This window comes from Corvus brachyrhynchos, unplaced genomic scaffold (assembly GCF_000691975.1).
Source record: "Corvus brachyrhynchos isolate BGI_N302 unplaced genomic scaffold, ASM69197v1 scaffold346, whole genome shotgun sequence".
Classification (NCBI taxonomy): Eukaryota; Metazoa; Chordata; class Aves; order Passeriformes; family Corvidae; genus Corvus; species Corvus brachyrhynchos.
Genome location: NW_008238644.1, coordinates 4,211,120 through 4,231,101, shown reverse-complemented (window position 1 = coordinate 4,231,101; position 19,982 = coordinate 4,211,120). Strand labels below are relative to the sequence as shown.

The 19,982-nt window shown below is 52.5% G+C and overlaps 1 protein-coding gene across 1 annotated transcript in view; it reads left to right on the top strand.

Moving 5' to 3' along the window:
- The window catches only part of GABRE (gamma-aminobutyric acid type A receptor epsilon subunit), a 36,572-nt gene that overhangs the window by 2,925 nt on the left and 13,665 nt on the right, over positions 1-19,982 (top strand). The window contains exons 2-3 of the mRNA XM_017737511.1: positions 5,142-5,296; positions 5,499-5,566. Coding sequence (XP_017593000.1) covers positions 5,142-5,296; positions 5,499-5,566 — 223 coding nt within the window. The remainder of the gene's footprint in view (positions 1-5,141; positions 5,297-5,498; positions 5,567-19,982) is intronic.

The following is a 19,982-nucleotide window of genomic DNA, read 5'->3' as shown; positions in this document are numbered from 1 at the left end:
GTGGCGCCCCCGGCTGTTCCGTCCAGCGGGTCCCGTCGCGGCAGCACCGAGTGCCTGCATGTCCTCTGCACCCCGAGCTCCCCCTTCGCATGCCGGAATAGAAAGGACATCCCGTTTTCCACCCTGCCATCACCTCGCGGGCTAATCCTGCCGGGGGCCGAGCCCCTTCCGGGGGTGCCCGGAGCAGGACCAGAGGGAGCTCGGCACCTCCGGGCAGCTCCAGCCATCACCGGGGCATTTCCACGTGGAGGCGGGCTGGGTGGGAAGGAGCTTGCGTCCCTTTCCCCGCACTCCATCCCCTGGCCCCCCGAAGCCCCCGCAGGGCGTGCAGCCGGGCAGGGGGGAGGGCAACGGGGGCTCCTGCCCTGCTCTACAGGTTGGCCCCAGGTCGCGGCTCTGGGTGCCGGCGGGGAGCCCGGTGCCAGCCCGGTGCCCCCAGCGCGCTGGGCGAGGAGGCGAGCGGAGGCAGGGGCGGCAGGTGACAGCTCTTTCCCAGGGCCAGCCGCTCGTAGCGCTTCTCTGTAAACAGCGATGAAAGGGCCCACGCACAAGGGGGTTTCAAGTTTCTTTTTTTTTTAATTTTTTTTTTTCTACAATTCCTAGCCCTGCTGATGAGTTTAATGGCTAGATGGGGAAAGAACATGTTGTCAGCAGATTGTTACCCCCAGGGCTTGGGGGAACAGGGATTTTACTGGCTGAAGCTAATTGGCAGAATAAGCCGCCTTAAAGCCCATCAAATCCCATTACAGATGCAGTTAGGGACAGGGAGCATGAATCCTGCTACTAATGGTCTGCCCTGCCAGTGCTTCCCGACCCCGGGGGTGGGCACAGAGTCCATCCCTGCCATGGTCCTCCGTGCCTTGGCCTTCCCAGGGTCGAGGAGCAAGAGCTGCCCCACGACTCGTGCCCTGACACCCAGCCTCTTCTGTGCCCTGACACAAAACCTCCCGGCAGGAGATCCTTGCAGGGGCCAGGGGGCATTGGAGGGCTGAGAGGGGGATGGATCCCTGGTAGTCCTGGTTCCTGTGCCCAGCCGTCCCTGCGGCACATTGCCACAAGCCCTGCATTTTGAGAGGGTGAGTTGTAAGCTGCAAGATGACACAGAGAAGCAATTAAATCATGTATTCACATACCCTTGAGCAGGAATTTTCACCCCATAGCTGGCTCGGCCTCTCTTCTGCCCAGTCCCTCAAGTCTGCCTCTACCCTGAGCCCTGCTTTGCCAGGAGTGGTGGCTGTGGACATTGCAGGGTGGGCATGATGGAGTGGGAGAGGAATCCTGTGAGAGGAGAAAAAGAGCAAGTTATAGCAGGGTCTTGCTCTGCATCCACTGCATTTCTCCTGGATGCAGCTGTGGAGGGTGAATCTCCTGTTCCCTGCTCCTCGTGGTAGGTGCTGGGGTGAGGAGCTCTGTTCAAGTGCTGTGTGTGCGAGCTCTTCTCCCGGTACAAGCAGCAAGACCCTTCCCCTGGTGCTTTGTGCCAGGTGATTCAGCACTCCCCAGACAGTCCCCCCAGCACAGAGCCTCATTCACCAGCATTTCCCAGGGCACTGCCTCGCCTGGAACCAAGGCACCCAACTTTGAGCCCTGAAGGCAGGATCGCTGCACAGCATCACACCAGATGCTGGGCTTGGCAGGTGCTTGAAACTGTGCAGACTTGACCACCAGGGCTCCTTGGAGTGTGTTGTCAGAGGTAGGAACATGTGTGAAATGGGTGGTAGGGGGCAGTTATAGCTCCCTGTCCTTCAATCCTCTGTCTGCTTCTAATTTAGAGTCATCTGCCTGAACATCCCTGTGCCTACAACCCTAAGAGGCATCGGGATGGATGACTAGAAGGACACATTAGCATGTGGAAATTGGAATTGACCACAGTGCTTTTTAACCAGGGGAAATGTTGTTCTTGCATTTTGCTGCTCTCTTTTCCTTGGGAGCAGGGAAGGCTTTCAGCTGTGTTTGCAGCAGGGCTGGATACAGCCCCGGGATCTGCATCTGCGCTGGGAGGTTCCTGCCTCAGGGCCACCACCAGCTTGTGAATAATAGTGGGTGTGCATCCCAGTCAGGCACCACCAGCTGCCCCACCAGGCAAGGAGCAGGAGTGTCTTCAACAGCTCGTGGCACATGTTGCTCTTCCCCTCCTCCTGCCAAGGGAAAACCTTGTCAGACAGCTTGGGCACTGGGGGAGGGAGCCAGCCAGCAGCTCTTCAGGTGACTTTCCCCAACCACAGGGAGTGTTTGGAAGCCTCAGCCAAACAGGTATCTGCTTGAGTGAAAGGGAATTAGGGAGCCGAGGCACGGCACCGTCCTGCTGTAATGCCACGGGTTGCCCAGGGAAGATTGTCCAACCTCATCCGTATTTGTGAGCACATCCGAAAGGACACCTCCCTGCCGTGCCAGCCTCCTGCTCTGGGCACCAGCAGGAGCTGCCATGCCCCCAACTCATCTGTCAAGACCAGGGATTTCCTTGCAACGCCCCCAGTTCTGCCCTGCTGACACCCCCCTGCCCACCTCCTGCCCACGCTGTGGCTGTGTCCCGGCCCCACAGCCCTGCCCCGAGGAGGGTGTTCTGACGTCTCAACAAGCAGAGGTGAGGAAACATGGCTCTGCCTTTCCCCCTGGCTGCACAGAGGCGTATGAGAACTGGCTGTCCCCTGTCACCAAGCCACTCACTGTGTGCCTGGAGATGGAGCCGCCAGGCCAGCGAGTGTTCACAGCGCGTTGGGGATCTCTGCAGGTCTGCAGTGTGACATTTCCATTAGCAGCTGGAGAGGGGATGCACATGTCACCTTAATACCTCTCTTCTGCAATAGATCTTGGGCTCTTCCCTTCTCAATTTTAAAGTGGGGCCACCGAGAAGAGAGACTGGGGAGGAGGCAGGAGCTTGCATAGGGCGGCATGAGAGTCACATTCTTCACCAGCAAAGGCTGGTGTGTGTCTGTGTGTGCATATACACTCGGAAAAAGCACATTTTCTCCAGCAAAAGCTGGCTTGCTTATGCTAAGATGGCTTAGTATGGTTTAGTCGGCTGGGATTAGCTGCATTAGCAAAAAGCATATTTTTGGTAGTGTCCTTGCATCTGTAATAGGGATGTGACTCTCTGGAAATGCTACCCCAAGCCTTGGGGTGTTGACCAGTGACACTAAATGGGGGGAAACCAGAAGACTGAGAGCAGAGGAAGCAGCCAGGGTTTGTTCAGCCCCCAAAGGGATGTTTCAGACTCTAGTGCAGCCTTACATCCTGGAGGAACGGGATTTTGGGCAGGGCAGGGGGGTGTGCAGAGTTCAGTGCCGGCAGGGAAGGTGACTTCAAGTAAGGTCAGGGGAACACGGAGAAAAGGTTTCGGTGTTGCTGTTCCCACTTTCCAGAGGCAGCCTCCGTCCCCCAAAGCACCGGCAGCGAGGGACAGCAGTTAGTTAGGATTGCTTTCCCTTGCCCTGAACTGCGCTGCCGGCACACGTCCCTCCTTGCTTCTCGCAGGAGCGGGGCCAGCCCCCGATTTCAGCCCCGTGCAGCTCTGGGGTGGGCTCTCGGTGGTCCCCTGTGCCTCCCGCAGCTGCTGGGTGATGCAGAGCTCCCTGCTCGGCTGCGCTTGGGAGGCACCGCCACAGCGAGAGCCCGGCGGCAGCGCTGGCTGGCGCTGCTCGGATGGGGAAGCGCATCCTGACAGCGTTGCTTAACACTCCTTAAGCATGGTTAGAAAGTGCAGCGCAATCAGACAGGAAACAATGAGCTGATGTACCAACACCTAATGTGCGGCGGCAGGCAGCCAGCTGCGCGCAGCCCAGCCCTTGGCGGGGGACACGTCCCGGCGCCTGAGAGCCGAGAAGATGCAAAGAGTTTTAAAGCGATTGTGAAAGCGAGTTTTGTCTGGGGTTTTGAAAGAGGAGCGTCTGATAAATCGGCCGCAACGTGTCGATTTAATGCTTTTTCGCCCTCTCCAAGCGGCTCGGCCAGGCTGTGCCTCCCCGGGCGCTGGAGGGAGATGCGCATCCGTGGTGCCTGACTGCACCTCGGAGCTGCGAGGCTCCAGCTGGGAAGTGTCAACACGGTGGCAGCTCCCGCTGCGAGACCCTTGCTGTCGCTGGAGCAGGTGACACGCTGCCACGGCAGACGTCGAGGGGGGTGTGCCGGCGGTGGGAGCGCTCGGCATCCTCTCCCACATACGGCTGTGTCATTCCGGGGACAGCCGTGTGAATGAGCTGCCCAGAGCAGCGGCAGGGGGGTAGAATTTCCCGGGTGGCCGCGTGGACCTAATCTAATTAGACGGCTTAGGAAAACTTCTTTAGGAAAAGGGAGGAGTACCAAAGGTTTAGAGAGGGCAGATATGAAAGGCAGTGAGAGAAGCTGTTGCTAAGTGGATCATGTCCAAAGGAGGACGGATAGGAGCTTTCCTTGCCTGCCTTGGAACTGGGAGATTGGGAAGATGGGACATCTTTAAATGGGAGCTCACGCCACAGGCTGGGGAGGAAGGGTTGGTGAGTGCAGGGAATGGGTTGTGGCAGGTCTTGGCCTGGAGACAGAGAAGTTTGCATAAGGCTTTTATTTCCAAGGATCTGTGCAGGGCAGATGGCTGAGCTCCTGGCACACCAGACGTGCAGGATGCCTGTAAGGTTGTGTTAGGACCTCTTTTCTCTGAAATGCATTTACTGCAAATGCCTTGCTCCCCAAAAACACTGTTTCATCACTGTCTCCTTCCTCAGAGGAAGCCTGCTTCAGGTGTCAGCAGCAGGCAGAGTAGTGGAAGTATTTGGGGTTAACAGGCAGCTCTGGGGGCAGGAGCTGCTGGCAGAGGGAGTGGGATGAGCAGGAAGGCAGGGAAAGCAGGGACTGGCTCCCACACCTCAGGGATGAGCAGTGTGTCGCCAAAGGAAGCTAAGGAGGAGGTGGAACACCCCATGGCTGCTGGTCTTTCCCACTGGTGGCAAAGCCCCTGCATGCCTGGTGACCCTGAAGTGAGCAAAGGTGCCAGGTGAGTTGTGGCTTCTTAGCAGTGTGGCTGCAGGGAGATCCCCGAGCTCCTTATGCTCTGCCTTTTATCCGAGCTGCATCCTCCTCCTTTGGTATCTCTGAAACACAGCTGTGCCCCTGCTCCCAGGCAGTGCCAGAGAGCTGCCACAGCCATGTCTCTGCCCTTTGTCTCTCCTCTCCAGGTGTGAGAGCACAGAGGAATACGATTACGATTACCTCAGCATCAACAAAACCTGGGTCCTCACCCCCAAGGCACAGGAGACTGATGCCACGCAGATCCTCAACTCGCTGCTCAAGAACTATGACAACAAGCTGAGGCCTGACATTGGCAGTAAGTGTCCCCTGAAGCTCCCTGCGGCCACGGGTGGGGACCTGGCCTGGCTGTGTTTGTGTTTTCCGTGCTTTGGTGGCTGCTGTAGTTGGGAGTTTTGTTGCAATAGAGCCGTGCTCATCCCAGATGTTCCCCTTGTCTTCATCCCTCCACAAATGCTCCTGGCCCCAGCTTATTGGTCCCTGTTTCCTTGTCTTTGCAGTCAAGCCCACGTTCATTGATGTGGATATCTACGTGAACAGCATCGGGCCGGTGTCTGTCATCCAGATGGTGAGTGCTCGCGTGGCTGCAGGGTGTCCCCTCCCCGTGGCAGGGGCTGGCCCAATGCTGGTGGCAGGTTGTCATGCTGGCTAGATGTGGTGTGAAGGTGGTGTTGGCATGACAGGAGGTCTCCTTTCCCTTGACAAGAGGTGCTCTGACCTGCTGGGAGCTGGAAAGGCTTGACCACCATCCCTGGTTAGGAGCAAGGTGTTCAAGTGCCCTCGGTGAGCTCAGCAACCCTTCCATGCTCGAGGGCTCAGGAGTGGGGTGATGGTGCTCTTTGGTCTCTACTGACAGTGGGTGGGCAGACACTTCTGCCTGGTGGCTTTGCCCTCCCCTCCCTGGGAAGTCTGTGGGCACCAGGATACTTGGGGCAGGGTTGAACCAGGGCAACATGTCCCAGGAGGACTGAGAGAGGTACCTGGAGATGGTTTCCATGGCAGTGTGCAACTTGGGCGCCCAGGCCTGGCCTGTGGTGGTGCTGAGCAAGGGGAAAGCAGGGGGGCCTCAGGTCCAATGTTTCTTCTTCATAATGTAGCACCTTAGAGAGATGCCACCAGCACTTGACAATTTCTCCTCAGCACCCAGCAGTACCCAGATGTACCACGAGCTGTGAAAACACTTAACAGAGACACTCTTTTATCTGGAGAGCAACTGTTGACTACTTATTTTTCACAGGAAACTTCCACTAGTATTATTTTTTTTTTCCCCTGAAAGGTCATCTTTTTTCTCTTTTCTAGCAAGGAACAAACCTGACTGCTGTCAGGTTTTGAAAGACTTCTCCAGTCCACTGGGCAGTGGGGTGGAGAGGACAAAGGCGAGGTACAGCCAGGATTATTTGGCTTTTCTTGGTTCTGTCAATGCGAAACAGAGCAGGAACAACACCAGCCTCCTTAAACTGAAAAAAAAAACAAGTTCCCAGGATGGGCACATTATTTTTAGTTTCCAAAGTACAAAATTTCCAAGGGACAAACCCCTCTGGGGATGGAGGGATGGTACAGTAGCTGTAGTACCAGTTCCACTCCAAGGAGCATTTTGAAGCAGCCCTTCTGGCCGGCCACCACCGAGGATGTGCCCCCAAGCAGCTCCTGCTCACGAGCCACCAGATGGGCACCAGACCGGGCACTCGCTCGCACGATGAGGGCACCATCAGGAGGCTCAGCAGGGATGGCCTCGAGGCTCAAAATTTCCTTGCATTGCTCCAGCGTGCCCGGTCTCGAGGAGAAGAACCCCAGCCCGAGCCATGTGGATGGCACCCCTGGCTGCCAGCACGTGCCACAAGCCCCTCCAGCCCATGGGGGTGTGCGGCCGTGAAGCCAAAGTGACACAGGAGCAGCAGTGCAGGGGCTGGGTGTGCTGTGCCTGCAGGTAGAGCACAAAGGTCATGTTATAGCTGGTTGTTCTACCCGCTTTGCACTGCCCAAGGACGTGCCAAGAAACCCACACAAAACCCAGAGCACATCCTCGCTCCTTCTCTTTCCATCTCATCCGTTTCCTTCACGCCTTTCCAGCCCTGCTGGAAGCTCTGCTCCCCTCGCTGTCGTGGGAGCACTGCAGAACCGTGCAGGTGGTAGCAGCAGAGAGTGGTTTCTAAAATCCAGTCTGCATCCAGAGTTCATCTTTCCTCCTAAGCAGGGATGCTGCTGCTAGGCTGGTTTCCTAAGAAACACAGCTTATGCCATGGTGATGGGGATGTGAGAACGTCCATCCCAGTCTTTCAGGATTTCGGATCTACTGGGCTGACACTGGCCATAAATGGCTGCAGGTACAGGAGCTTCGGGCATGTTCAGCATCTTCAGTATTTTTGGGAAAAAGATGCCAGGCAGTGACAACAGCCACCCCCACCGAGGGGAAAAGCTGTTGTGTGAACTCAGCCCTTACTAGAGACCAGGGAATCACGTGGGAGAGCTCAACCCATGTGTTCAGCTCTTTCTAAGAGTCAGCAGAAGCTTTTTCTCCTCATGAAATGGGGCTCCACCAGTGCACAGGACCCCCAGGGGTCCCAGCACACAGGGGTGTGAAGGCAGCTGGCACTTGGAATTGCCAACACCTGCAGGGCTGTGCTGGGGAAGCTGCTGCCATGGGGCTGATCCACCCATCTGCAGCCTTCCCACCTGAGGAACGGATTGCTGTTTGTGGGAATGGCACGGCCAGGAGCTGCTCAGGCAGGGAGGAAACTGCTCAGTGTGGACAATTTTGTGGGGTTTTGTTGCATCAGTTACAACTGGCTGTCCCTCTGAAGTGCCTTGGTGCTGCCAGTCCAGGGGTCCCTGCAGGGTCCCAACAGTCACCTGTGATCTGGAGACACCTCCATATGACACCCCAAGTAGACTCTCTAGGGATATCTCTCCTTCCTTTTTCCCCTTAGGTAACTTCTTAAGCTTGAATCTGTGATGCCCTTGAACTTTAAAACCTTTTCCCATGAGATTCTGAGGTGATATTAAAGGTACTGAGGGCAGCTAGACCCAGGTCTCAAAGCCTCAGATTTCTTCTATCTGTACCCTGAATACTTCCCCCTGCTCATGGGAGAGGCTGCATCCTGCTATGTTGTCTCCTGAAGCAAGAGGAAAGGGCAGTGACAAAGCTGCCACAGTGTCACCTCTAGACTTGGCTGCTTCCCCCAGTTGTTTCGTGTTCGTTTGCTTTTCCATGCTGATGCAGTGAATTAAGTTATTCTGTGGGTCGTGCCAGCCCCTGGCAGGCTGGCATCAAACCTGTGATAGATGGTCTTTGCTGGGGGCATGTTATTCCCACTCTGTCCCTGTCAATACAGCTTCTCCCAGCCTGAGAACCTCTGCCCTCTCCCACCTGCCAGGCCCATCCCTGAGGCCATATCTTGCCTTTTTTCCCCACACACAACCTGAGGAAATGCACATTTCTGAAGGAGGGGAACTCAAATTTGTCTCAGAGCCAGATCTCTCTTGAGCCCATGGTGACATTTCGCTCTGCCACAGACAGAGAAGCTTGTATAGGCTGGAAGGTCCACTGGAGGGGAAATGTCCCATTGATCTCTTTTAGGTGCATTGCCATGACAGCGTCTTACGCAAGTATTTCTCTCACATAGGCTGTGCAGAAGACAAAAAAACAAGTTCTGCTTTTAGGAGATACAGCAGCATTACTGTGGCTGTTAGCTTGGACCACTGTGGCCCATAAATCTGCAGCTGAACACTGACATGCTGCTGGAGTAGAAGTCTCCAACTTCAGCAATCTGGCTCAAGTGCTGGTCTCCTGTGATCTTCTGCTCACCCTCAAAGGGTTAATGACTCACTGCTGTCTTCATCCTGCTATTGCTCTGTCAGGGATTGGAAGCTGGCCCTGCGTAGCCACCGCTCAGCCTCCAAATGATAAATCATGTCAGCATACAAAACCGATTCCGGTCCTTAAAAATGAATAGGTGATTCAAAAATGCCCTGTGCTGGGTGTGAATTCTGCGTCTCCCTCATCAATCACTTGTCATAAGTAACATTAACATTCAGCAGTCAGCAGAAGGTGGGCAGGTTTGGAGCGGGAAGAAATGTAAAGTGATTTCCTGATATCTTTTGTACACCAGAATGGCAGTCTCGTTTCCCGTTTAGGTGGCTGAGCAGGTTTTCCATCCTCTCCTCCCTGGGGAAAGGACCCTCTGTGCTCTCCAAGCCAAAGTTCTGGCAGTGACCAGAAACAGAGCTAGAAGATGGTTCAGTGATGAGAAGTGGGACAGGGCTTGGCTGAGAGGGAAAAGTGGGACCATCAGGTCCCACAGTCGTTTACTCCAGTCACTGCATGGACTGGGATTTCCTCCCCAACCCCATGAATCTTTGGGTGGGATTGGGGCACTTGGCGCTCCTCAGGGTGGTGGGAAGCTGTGTTTACACCATCAGGGGAAGGATGCACTGGGCCATGAGCCCCTCCAGAGCTCGGGCTGCCGCTGAGTGCCGGCCAGCAGCCCCTGGAGCCAAATGAGTTACCACCCATAGTGCTGCAGCTTTCCAAGCTGTCTCGTGGAGCTGGATGCCCAGTCAGATTCCCATTAACACAGTGTTGAGGTGTCCTTCACTTCTCAGAAGCTCAGCCTGGTGCAAAGACCCACCTTGGTTCTCCAGGCATGTTTGTGGGAAGAGGTGCCAGGGCGGGCTGCAGCAGCGTGGAGCAAGGGGGAGGCTTTGGGTTCAAATTTTTCACTGACTGGTTGTTTGCTGGAGGGATTTGCTCCTGGTTTTGTTTTGTAATGGCTTTATTGCTATAGATTACAGCTTTAACTGGTGTCAAGGGCACCTAGAGCTCTGGATCACCTTCCTTTAGGCATGCTTAACTCTCAGGAAATGATGCTGTAGAAGTAAAGCAGGTGCCAGCTATTGGGGCTGAGTGTCTTTCAGTCCTGAGGATGTCCCTGAAGTGTTCATGAGGGACAGCATGGCTGAGAGGGGGAAAAGTGCTTCTATTCTGAGCTTGGGGATGGAGCAAGTCTTGCCCAGAGCTTCTCAGATTCCTCCCAGAGGACAGAGCTGAATGTCCTTTTCTTCCTTTTTTATACAAAACCAAGTGTGAGGCTCGAGGAGCCAAAGACTGAGAGCATGGTCCAGACACTGTGGTAGCCTCCTGGCAAAGGTGAATGGAGATGTTTCAGTCATCCAGGGACCTGCCTTGGTTACCTGCTTCAGGTGTCTGGGATCAGAGGCACTGCAGTAAGGGCTGGTTTAGATGCTGAAGACTCCTGCATTTGCTGTGTGTGAGGAGATGCCCTTGTGTGCCAAATTTTGTAGCAAAACAGGATGACAGCTCTTCTGCTGGAGCTGTACACCACCTCAATCTCATTACTTAATGATAATAAAGATGGAAAGAGCAAAATTGGCCTCCATCATTCACCAGGGGCCAGATTCTGCTGTCTCGGAACTGCCTGTGATTTCCAGCAGGATTTCTAAGCTCCTATATCAGTTGTTACAGCAAATTGTTTTCTTATCTCTGCGTGTGAGTGGGGGGGCTGGAACCTGAAGAGGGTGATATGTCCAAATACAAGTGTTGACTACTCATCCCCCCCTTCCCTCTCTAGGAAGGAGATGTTGCACACTATTAAATTCATAATGCTCTGCTTGGCTACATTAGTTACCATGCAACACACTCGCGAAATTGAGGGTGAAGAACGTATTTTCCCACATCTGGAGTACTGCAGAAAACACTTAATAGATTTGCATGTATGGTGCATTTGTGAAAACACCGGGAAAAAAAAAACGGGGAGGGAGGGAAGAGGGAAATGTTTATTCGTTATCAGCTGATGAATAATTAATTTACAAACATTGTCTTGTTAAATATAAATTAAATCCTCATTTGACACACTTTATAATTTAGAAGTATAAGCCCAACATGAATGAAGAGAACTCCCCACTGAGTTCTTTCATGTTAATCCCGAGGAGGCAAGCAGGGAGGCTTGGCTTTCAAAGTTAAAGCCGACAAGGGGTGATGGTTAGGAACGGGGCTGATGTGCCACAGAGAGCTTGGGGACCTCGAGCACTTCATCTGTGCTCGTGGGGAGATGGCAGAGCGGGGCAGGGAGGCAGTGGGTGTCTTGCAGAGCCCTCTGCCAAGGATCGCTCGGAGCTGCGGGTGGCTGAGCTGCAGGATGGTGGCACTTGGGAGTGAAACCCCCGCCGGTGCCGCCTCATCAGAGAGCGCAGCGAGGCAGCAGCTGCTTGGGAGCAGCTGAGCCACCCCAGCAGCAGGGGCAGAGACCCCCGAGAGGGGAGCAGGGCTCTGCGGGAGCCATCCAAGGGTGGCTCTGCTCAGCCACCCTTGCGGAGAGCCCCGAGGCGGCTGAGGCTGGGGAAGCGGAGCCGCATCCCGGGCGGTGGCGGCTGCGCTGCGCTGGGAGCAGCTCGTGTGGCAGCCCTGGGTTACAGCCCCGCTGTCCCGCTGCAAGGCTTGGGTTAATTCCTTCGTTCCCTCCTGATAGACGGGGAAACCAAGACCGGGAATAATTGTCTGGCTCTGAGGAACACTTAAGTCTTGATTATACTTAGCTTTGGCTGCTTTGGAATAAGTAGGAAGGAAATGAATTGAAAATGGCACGCTGTTTAAAATGCTTGACTATGTTCCTCTGGAGCACAAGATAAGCCTATAGGTAAAGGAAATTTGCTACCTCCCCCTTCCTTTCCTGATAATAATAGACTCCAGCGGTTGCACAGCACTTCTCAACTGAAAGAACTTAAAAATCCTTCACAAATCATCTGTCTGGGAGGCAATAGCCCAGATGCACCCACTTTAGGGTGGATTGCAATGCCTAAAGCACACTGCAGTGCTCTGCCAAGGATTCGACACTCTCCTTGGCCTGCCTGGTGTGCAGCGAGAGTTGGTCATCAGCATAAATTCAGCGAGGTTCTGCAGGACACCCTCATGTAATGGGCTAGGTTGGGTTTTGGTCCCCGAGAACGATGTATATCACAGAAATTTAGAGTGTTGGGAAATGGGTATTGCTCACTAACGGCCCCAGTGCTTTTTCTGGCTGTTATTTTCCGTGCCTGAGTGATGGCTCGGTGCTGCCGGAGCGGGTGCCGCATTCATCACATCTTCACAAATACTCATGTGCTTGGAGAGTGCTCACATCTCCTGATTCCGTGATGTTCAGGAGCGGTCACTGTCCCTCACGCTGGTGTTCACACAGCAGTGAGGTCAGGTACAGGAAGGGCAGCAGCTCTCCTTACAGAAAGTTTGTCCTTCCTTATGAAAACCACCCCCTCGAGGCCACTGAGGAATGACACCAATCACGTGGGACTTGTGGGACAAACCATGGGCTGCAGCAAAAGGTCTAATGAAATAAACAATTTGCTCCCATCCTAAACATATCCCAAGAGCTTCCAGAAGTGTCAAAGTTTGCTTCCAAAACGGAAAAGAGCTGATATATTCACTATGAATAATTCAGCCAGCTCCTTTTATTATCCAGAACATACACTAATCCCCTCCAGATATTTTCTGTGTGATATCCATGTTGGTATTTTATTTACAGGCTGTGCAGAAAACTCAAGGAGTCTGTTATCAGGGAAGACGAGTGAAAAGCTGCAGGTTTGCATCTGAAATTTGGAGCTAAATAAAATATGAAAATTTGGACAGTGGCCTCCTGGGGGCAGGGAAAGTGCTTTTCCTCAGAGACATTTCTGGAGAGCAAAGCCCTAAAGTTAATTAACATCTGCGCTCGCAGCCTGGTGCTAAATGGGGAATGTGGCTGTACTTAAAGATTTCCTAAACTGCAGCATCAGTCCTGGCACACAGGTGCCTCCCGCAGCCCACAGCTCGGGCAGCCTCTGGCCCTCGGGCAACACGGGATAAATCAACATCCATAATGAAGTCAGCGGCTCTTGTAAATTCTTTCACGGATCCCATTTCCGCCCTTCTGCTGGCAGGAATGACTCAATCTCTCATTCATTTTGTGCCAGCCTTTGGAGAAAACTCGCATTTCTTCAGCTGGGCTGAATGCAGACGGGATTTGTTCGCCCTGAACCTTTGCAGGCAGCCTGGGATGGATGCTTCCAGTAGGTGCTTCCCTAGGAGCTGCTGTGCTCGCTGTACCTGACCCAAGAGTATTAATTCCTCACCCTTACCCACAGAAAACCTTTCCTACAGTCTGGGGTCACAGCAGCTGCACCTGGTCCCCCTTTCCAGAGCCAGCAACAGGGCTTCCTGCTTGTTGAAGGGCCACAGTGACACTTTTCCAGTGACCAGGGGAGCCTCCTTACTGGGGTCTGGCCCAGGCTGGAGGGATGTCTCTGCCCTGGCCACCCTGGCTGCTGGCTCTCAGTTTGGCAGGGCATTAAAAGAAGCTTTGCTGTGATCCAGAGGCTGCATTGCTGGGTGGTGGAGATGCAAAGCACGGCTGGTTCCACCACAATCACCTAAAGGAGCTGCCCTGAAGAGCCCCAGCGTGTGCTCATGGACAGGCCAGGAGGCCTGTGTGTGATCCAGGTACTGCTCTGTGCTCTGACCCTCATTAAATCGATTCCCCCAAGTCAAAGGGAGAGCACTGCTGTGTCAGATTTGAAAGATATAGAGACTCTGAGCTGTTCCAATAGTTGTCACTCGGTGGGCTGAATTATTTTTAAGGCAGAGTTGATTTATCTGGACTGAAGGCTTTAGATGTCACTGCAGGAGAGGATGGGAAATTTCAGGTTTCTGACAACCAAGTCAAAGAGCTGGTCAGAGGCCAGGGTTTGAGGCCAAGGTTTCTGGTGTAGGGCAAACAGCAGCATCACAGGGGAGGTAGGCTCATTCTCCCCTCCCACTTGGGACAAATAGCCAGAATTCTTCAGCATTTCCAAGGAGAAATGGGTTCAGGGACAATCAAAACATTTACATTTAGTTTCATCAGATTGTTTTGATTTGCTCTTCATATGGTGATAAATTCTGTCCTGTGTAAGTAAAGCAAGAAAATGAGTATTTGAAAATAAATGTCAAAATGAAGTGCATCAACAAGATAAGGGTAAAACGAAATATTTTGTTAGCTTACTGAAGAAAAAGAAGTTTTTGAATGAAATTATAAGGTTGAAGTAATTCATTTTAGGGTTTGACAATTTTAATTTATTTTGAGCAAAACTTCACTTTTTTTCCCCGGTAGAAATCAGTTCTATTTATTTCCTGCATTCCCAGATGAAGCCATCCTACCATTTCCCTTAAAAGGCTGTTGTGAAATCTGCCTGCTATAAATGTGCTACAAAATGGAGACCATTTCTCAGAATTCAGTGGTTGTGGGTGACCACAATCGATATGCTTCAAGGGCCTCTTCATGCCTCGGTGCTAAAGGCAGAATATTCAGATTACTGCATCCCATCTCCGTGCACAGGAAGGATTTAATTGCCCATGGTACAAATTGGATGAGAGCAGCCAGCAGGAACCCTCCTGTGGCTTTTGCTTCTCCTCACATCTCCTCCAAGCCTCCATGCACTGCCTTGGTGCCTCTGTGGCTCCAGCTTGGTGTCCTTTGTAGGAGATACGGTCTTATGGTCAGTGAGTGGGCAGGCGGACACTGCAGCCATTTCACACCAGCGCTGCTGACCACACCACCAACTCCCAGTTCCCAGTTCCCAGCTTTTCAAAGCCCCAGAGGCATCATGCTGGCTGCTTGGCGCACTGTGGGTGGGGGAAGAAGCGGGCATGATAGCTGAGCACCCTGGCATAAGCTTTGTGTGTCCATCTCCGTGTCCGGAGCACTTGGAGGTGAGGATTTGTGTGCTTGTTCCCTGCCCTGCAGCTGGCCAGGAATGGCTCCAACCATCTGATCAGCCTTTCTCAACAGGGGAATTGCAGGTGGTGGCAGTGGCTCCCCCCAGGCAGATGCACGTGGGAGGTGTGAACCAAAACACTCGGGAGCGTGGGCGGGAGAACACCTTGTCTCCATGTGGCTGGGGAACAGGGGAGGTCAGAGCAGGGATCCTCCAAATGTTGGGAGCTTTGTTTCTGACAGTTCCCCTCAATCAGCTTCTCTCTCCCTCCAGCTTTGCCACCTGTGATGCCTCCCACACCAGACTGTGGCCCTTAGTCTGTCATTCTCCTCCACAGACACCCAAAGCCACCTTAGTAGTGTAATGAAGACAAGGAGAGGAAGCAGAGCAGCAGGGTAGAGGAGTGGGAAAAACTTGAGGGGGTTAGGTTGGTTGTTCCTCCGGCCACAGGGGTGAAGTTAAGGTGATAACTGGCTGATCTTCTCTTCATTTAGCTCTTGAAAAGAAAAGCTGAAGGCAGAGACACCTGTAACATTCAAGACAAACCATTTCCTTCCATGATCTGGCGTGTCCAGGGCTTGCAGCCTTAGTTTGTCATATGAAACTGCACCTTGTGAGAAGGCACAATGGACCCTGGTTCCTCTCTCTGGATCAGCAACAGGAGGGATGAAAATACCTCGGCATTGTTGCTCTCACAAAAACCCAAAGCCAAGTCCAAGTGCTGGAATTTGGTAAGGAGCAGTTAAAGATGTCCTGTCCAGCTCCCGGGAACTTTAGACTAAGCTGAAGAGCCAAAATTGTTTGGTTTCTTTCAGTGTATTATTCTGGGATCTACAAGCTCTGCTAGTGTATTTCTTACCCCACTGTGTAGAAAACAGAGCCTGTATCTTCTTCACCACTTCCCAAAGATGTTCTAAAGTCATCGAGGGGAGCTGGGGAAGGTTGAGGCGGCATCTTCAGTAGGCAGAGACTGTACAAAACAGTCGGGAGCTGGAAAAAAAAGACGGAATATCGATCCCTTGCTTTGAGGAGAGTCCTTTGCACCCACCAGGTGCCATGGGAAGTGAGCAGCCCACAGGAGCAGAGCTCAGCAGGTCCTGCTTGCCCTGGGGCTGGTGACCTGCCTGCCAAATGACCTCCACACTTGGCCTGAAGTGTGGATGTCTGCCTGGAGAGGAGAATCACCCGGCCTGGTAACCCTTCTGCAGTTGCACTCCAGCTGCTTTGCCCTCCCAGTACCCAACAGGGGAGGCAGAGAGCAATTGTTCTTTTTCTGTAACCTGATTAGCTTCTCCCAGCTGCTTTCCACAGCCTGGTGCTCCCTTGAAATCTCATTAGGGCTGGGCTGTGATTGTGGGGTGGCTTGAAAAGAGGAACCGTGAAAGGAAAAACAAAATGAGGCAGGGAGAAGGAATATCAAGGAACTGGCAGGGCAGGAAGAGAGAGGTGGTAAGCACAGCAAGGGGGCATGAGAGACAGCATGAAACAGATTTCCTTGAAAGAGTTGGTGAAGCAGACTGTTCCCATCTCCTTCTTCATCTGGGGCCAGGAGAGAACAGGGTCAGGAGTTAGGATCTCTGCAGAGGGCACAAACTGCTCCCCTTTTGTGAAACCAGAAGTTTCTCAGATTATTTGAATGTCCTTTTTTTGAGAATTAGAAAGGGATTTTTATACAGATGGTTTTTCTCCTGGCCAGTGCAGGCATTTCCATACAATGGGTGCATCCCAGGGACTTCAGTGCTTCCTCAGACCCACTTCTGGGCTCTGCTGGCTCCTCCACCCTCTCAACGTGCTGCCAACAAAGGTGGTTTGACAGAGCTCAGTGCTTGTTGGTAGCGAGTGGTTCTCATGGAGCAGGGCTGCAGCAGCTGCTTCCCCAGGCCTGGGCAGTACTGGACTGCCCATCCCAGTGTTTCATTTTAGTCACACTGGGTGGCACGGGAATGGGAAATGCAATTAAAGAGATTTCAGCTTCTCATCTGAATCTTGTCCAGCCGTTCTGGAGGAGCGATCCCAGGGAGTTAATCGTATGCAGTGAGAAGGTCTGTCTTCCAGCCCTTCCAAAGGAAATTTCCTATTGTCTCCTCAAACACCCCATGAGCCAGAAGGACAAACGAACAAGAGCACCTGCCTGAAGTGTTAAATCTTCTCCTCCAGTTATCCTGTATGCTTCTGTCCTCACCTCTTCTCTTTCCCCACCTTTCTTCTTCCTGCACAAAGTTCCTTCAATCCCAAACATTGTAGGGAGCAGTTAAGCATTTAGCAGCGAGGTGTGACATGAAACCAAGGCTTTGGACAAACGTGGCTTTGCTCTGCCCAGGTATTTTCCAGCGATTGTGGTAACTGGGCTGCACCTTTGCATCAGAAGGTGCTTCCATGACTTTACATCCAGAGTATGTCCTGTCCTGAGAGTGGAGGAAAAAAAATCAAGCTAAAAGGATGCGGCTCCTTCCCTGAGGTACTTTGCATAATGCTTCAGTGAAGTGTTCAGTACCTTTCTCTTTAATCAGTTCTGCCCCACCTGCATAGAGCATCCTGTGTCCACAGCTCTGCCTTTCAGTAACAGCCTCGTCAGGGACAGCGCAGACAGACTTGTGCTCCGGCAAAGCAGAGTCTGGCTGATGTCATGTCTCGCCTCAAGGACTTTTGCTGGTCCTCTGGGTAATGGTTGTTAACAGCTGCTAAAATACACACGTGTAGGTCTTGTGCCCCTCGGGCTCGCAGGGAGAGGCTCCCTGTGCCAGACCGTGTTGCTATAGAAAGAGGAACGGGCACCCTGGGGCTGCATGGGAGGAGATAACATCACTGCAGGGCAGGAAGTGATGGTACAAGGGAACATCTCGGAAGAAAGGGTTTGGGGAGAAAGAAACAGTCTGGGGTGGTTGGCTGTCAGGAGTGTAAAAGCTGCCTTTTAGGTGTCCCCACTTGCACATCCATGGCAGCAGGAACGAGCAGAGGTGTGGAGGAACAGGCAGGTAGGGATCTCAGAAGCCAGCAGCGTTTTGAAAGTCCTGTCCAGCTCCTATCTGCCGGCTCCAGGGGTGAGCAAGCCGTGGCTGGGGGAGTTTGCAATCAATAGAGCAGCATTTATAGCATGACTTGTTTGACAGCTCCTGGCACGAGCACAGGACATGGAGATGGTTTTTAATAGCATGTTTGTATTATAAAAAGAACAGTTTCAGCTGAGATTCCCTGGACAGAGGCGAAAGGCATTCAGACAAGGACAGCGCTGCCGGTGCTGCTGCAGAAGTGAAACAGATGGGAAGTTCAGTGTGTCACCTTGAAAACACAGATCATCACAGCTCTGCCCCTGCTGCCCTTGAGAGCTCCCCTAGTCACTCCAGCATCATGTCCAGAAATCTCTCTAGGGTCTGATTTGGAGGGAGAGGACCTTGGAAACGGAATTAAACTTACATTCGCGTTCTTTTGGTCTTTGTGTTGGAGAGACAGAACTCACCCAGAGCAGGGACATGGAGGTGGCCACAAATGAGGTGTCCCACACCACTAATGGGAGAACTGGGAGAAGCCTGACACTGCCCAGGCAGCCCCTGAAGTGGTCAGTGCCAGGCACAGCCCGTGTTGTTGGTACCTGACCCCTCTGCTGGCTGCCTTCGGAGAGAGCTGGCACATGTCATGCTTAGAAGCACATTCCTGCCCACCAGCTGTGGGGACAAGGAGCTGTGCATTCAGATGTCAAGATTAGTCTAAAACACAGTTATTTTATTGAGGTTTATTCAGTCTTGAAGGTATCTCCAGGCTTTTCACTATTGCTGAGTGTGTTCCTTGGGACGTGGGGACAGATGCGGGGTGCAATGCAGGATCTGTCTGAGAGGTTTGCAGGCTGGGAGGGTGAGTGGCGTGTCATGGAGAGGAAAATGCTCACCTGGGCAGGGCTGTGGGAGTGTGGACATGCTGAGCACAGCTGTGTCTGAAGGGAGGACCCTGTTTTGCCAAAGAGGGAGACTGAAGGAGAAGCTTCCTGCCTTGCCTTGACCTGCACAGAGTGTCCCACCAGCCCTTGAAAGAAAAACACCTCATTCCTGGGTCTCTTTCAAGAAAGAACTTCTGAGAATTTCCTGAATTGCAGCATCCCTAAGAGTTTGCCTGTGATGTTTGCTTTGCTTGGCTGCGGGATTGACAGCATGGACACATCATATTCACGTCAGACCACCTGAAATGCTGTCCCTGCTTGCCAGGAAAGCAGCCTGCTTTATTGGACTGCAGTGAGGGATTTGCTCGGAGGTGAAGAGGGAAGGGAGCTCTATGAGTAAAAACAAATATCAGAACAATAAAAGCTAGAAAGTGACTGTCTAGGATATTAATCTCTCAGCCACATTGTTATTTAGGATTTTTCACAGCGTATTCTGAGCTGGAAGAGACTAAACTATCTCTCCAGCAGAGGAAAATTGAGGAACGTGTTTCCAGGTCTCTGAGCCCTCTGTTCAGAGGTTTTCTTGTAGCTGTTGAATACAAGTGGTTGCAAAACCCACATTTAAATCTTTCATTTTATCCTAATTTAGGAGGCCATCTAAGACATGTTCCTCTCATGGCTCTGCTCCTCTCTTTGGCATTTGGCAGAAAGCTGAGCTCTTAACTCAGAGAAAGAAGCTTGTAGATGGAACAGAGGAACCATGGGGTCCCAGCCCCTCTGGATCCCACTAATTGCACCCTTGAGAGGGGTCAGCTGGACTGAACACACCATTTATAACCATTTGAAAAGGCTGTTTTGGCAAGGCCCAGCTGTGTTTATTTGGTGTCTAAGGTAACCTGAAAACACGCACTGTTCATTTCAAGTCATGTCATGAAAACCCTGTGAGTTTAGTCTGAAAGCCAGTAGCCCTAACTCGTATCTGCTGGGAAGCCAGGGTGGAACTTGGTCCAGAGCAGAGTTCCTAGAGCCAGATCTGACTGGAAATATGGACTGATTCCCCATCTGTGAGGGCAGAGCAGCAGAGATAACCCAAGGAGCAGGCCTCAGGGTAGCACACAAGGTCAGCTCCCAGCTCTCCTGTGCTGGGGACAGGCTGATTTCTGAACAAGTCTCTTTTCTTTTGGATTGAAAACGTTTGGGTTTTTCTCAGAAATTACTTTTCACGCAGCAAACTCGTAGCTTTTGAAAAATGAAAGAATTTGAGAGTGCAGTAAAATCTTGTTGTTATTTTTTTCTTCCTATGTGAAATACCCCTGCCAGCCCCCCATCCTTTTATTTCTCACAAATGCTCTTTTACTGAGCACCACTCTTT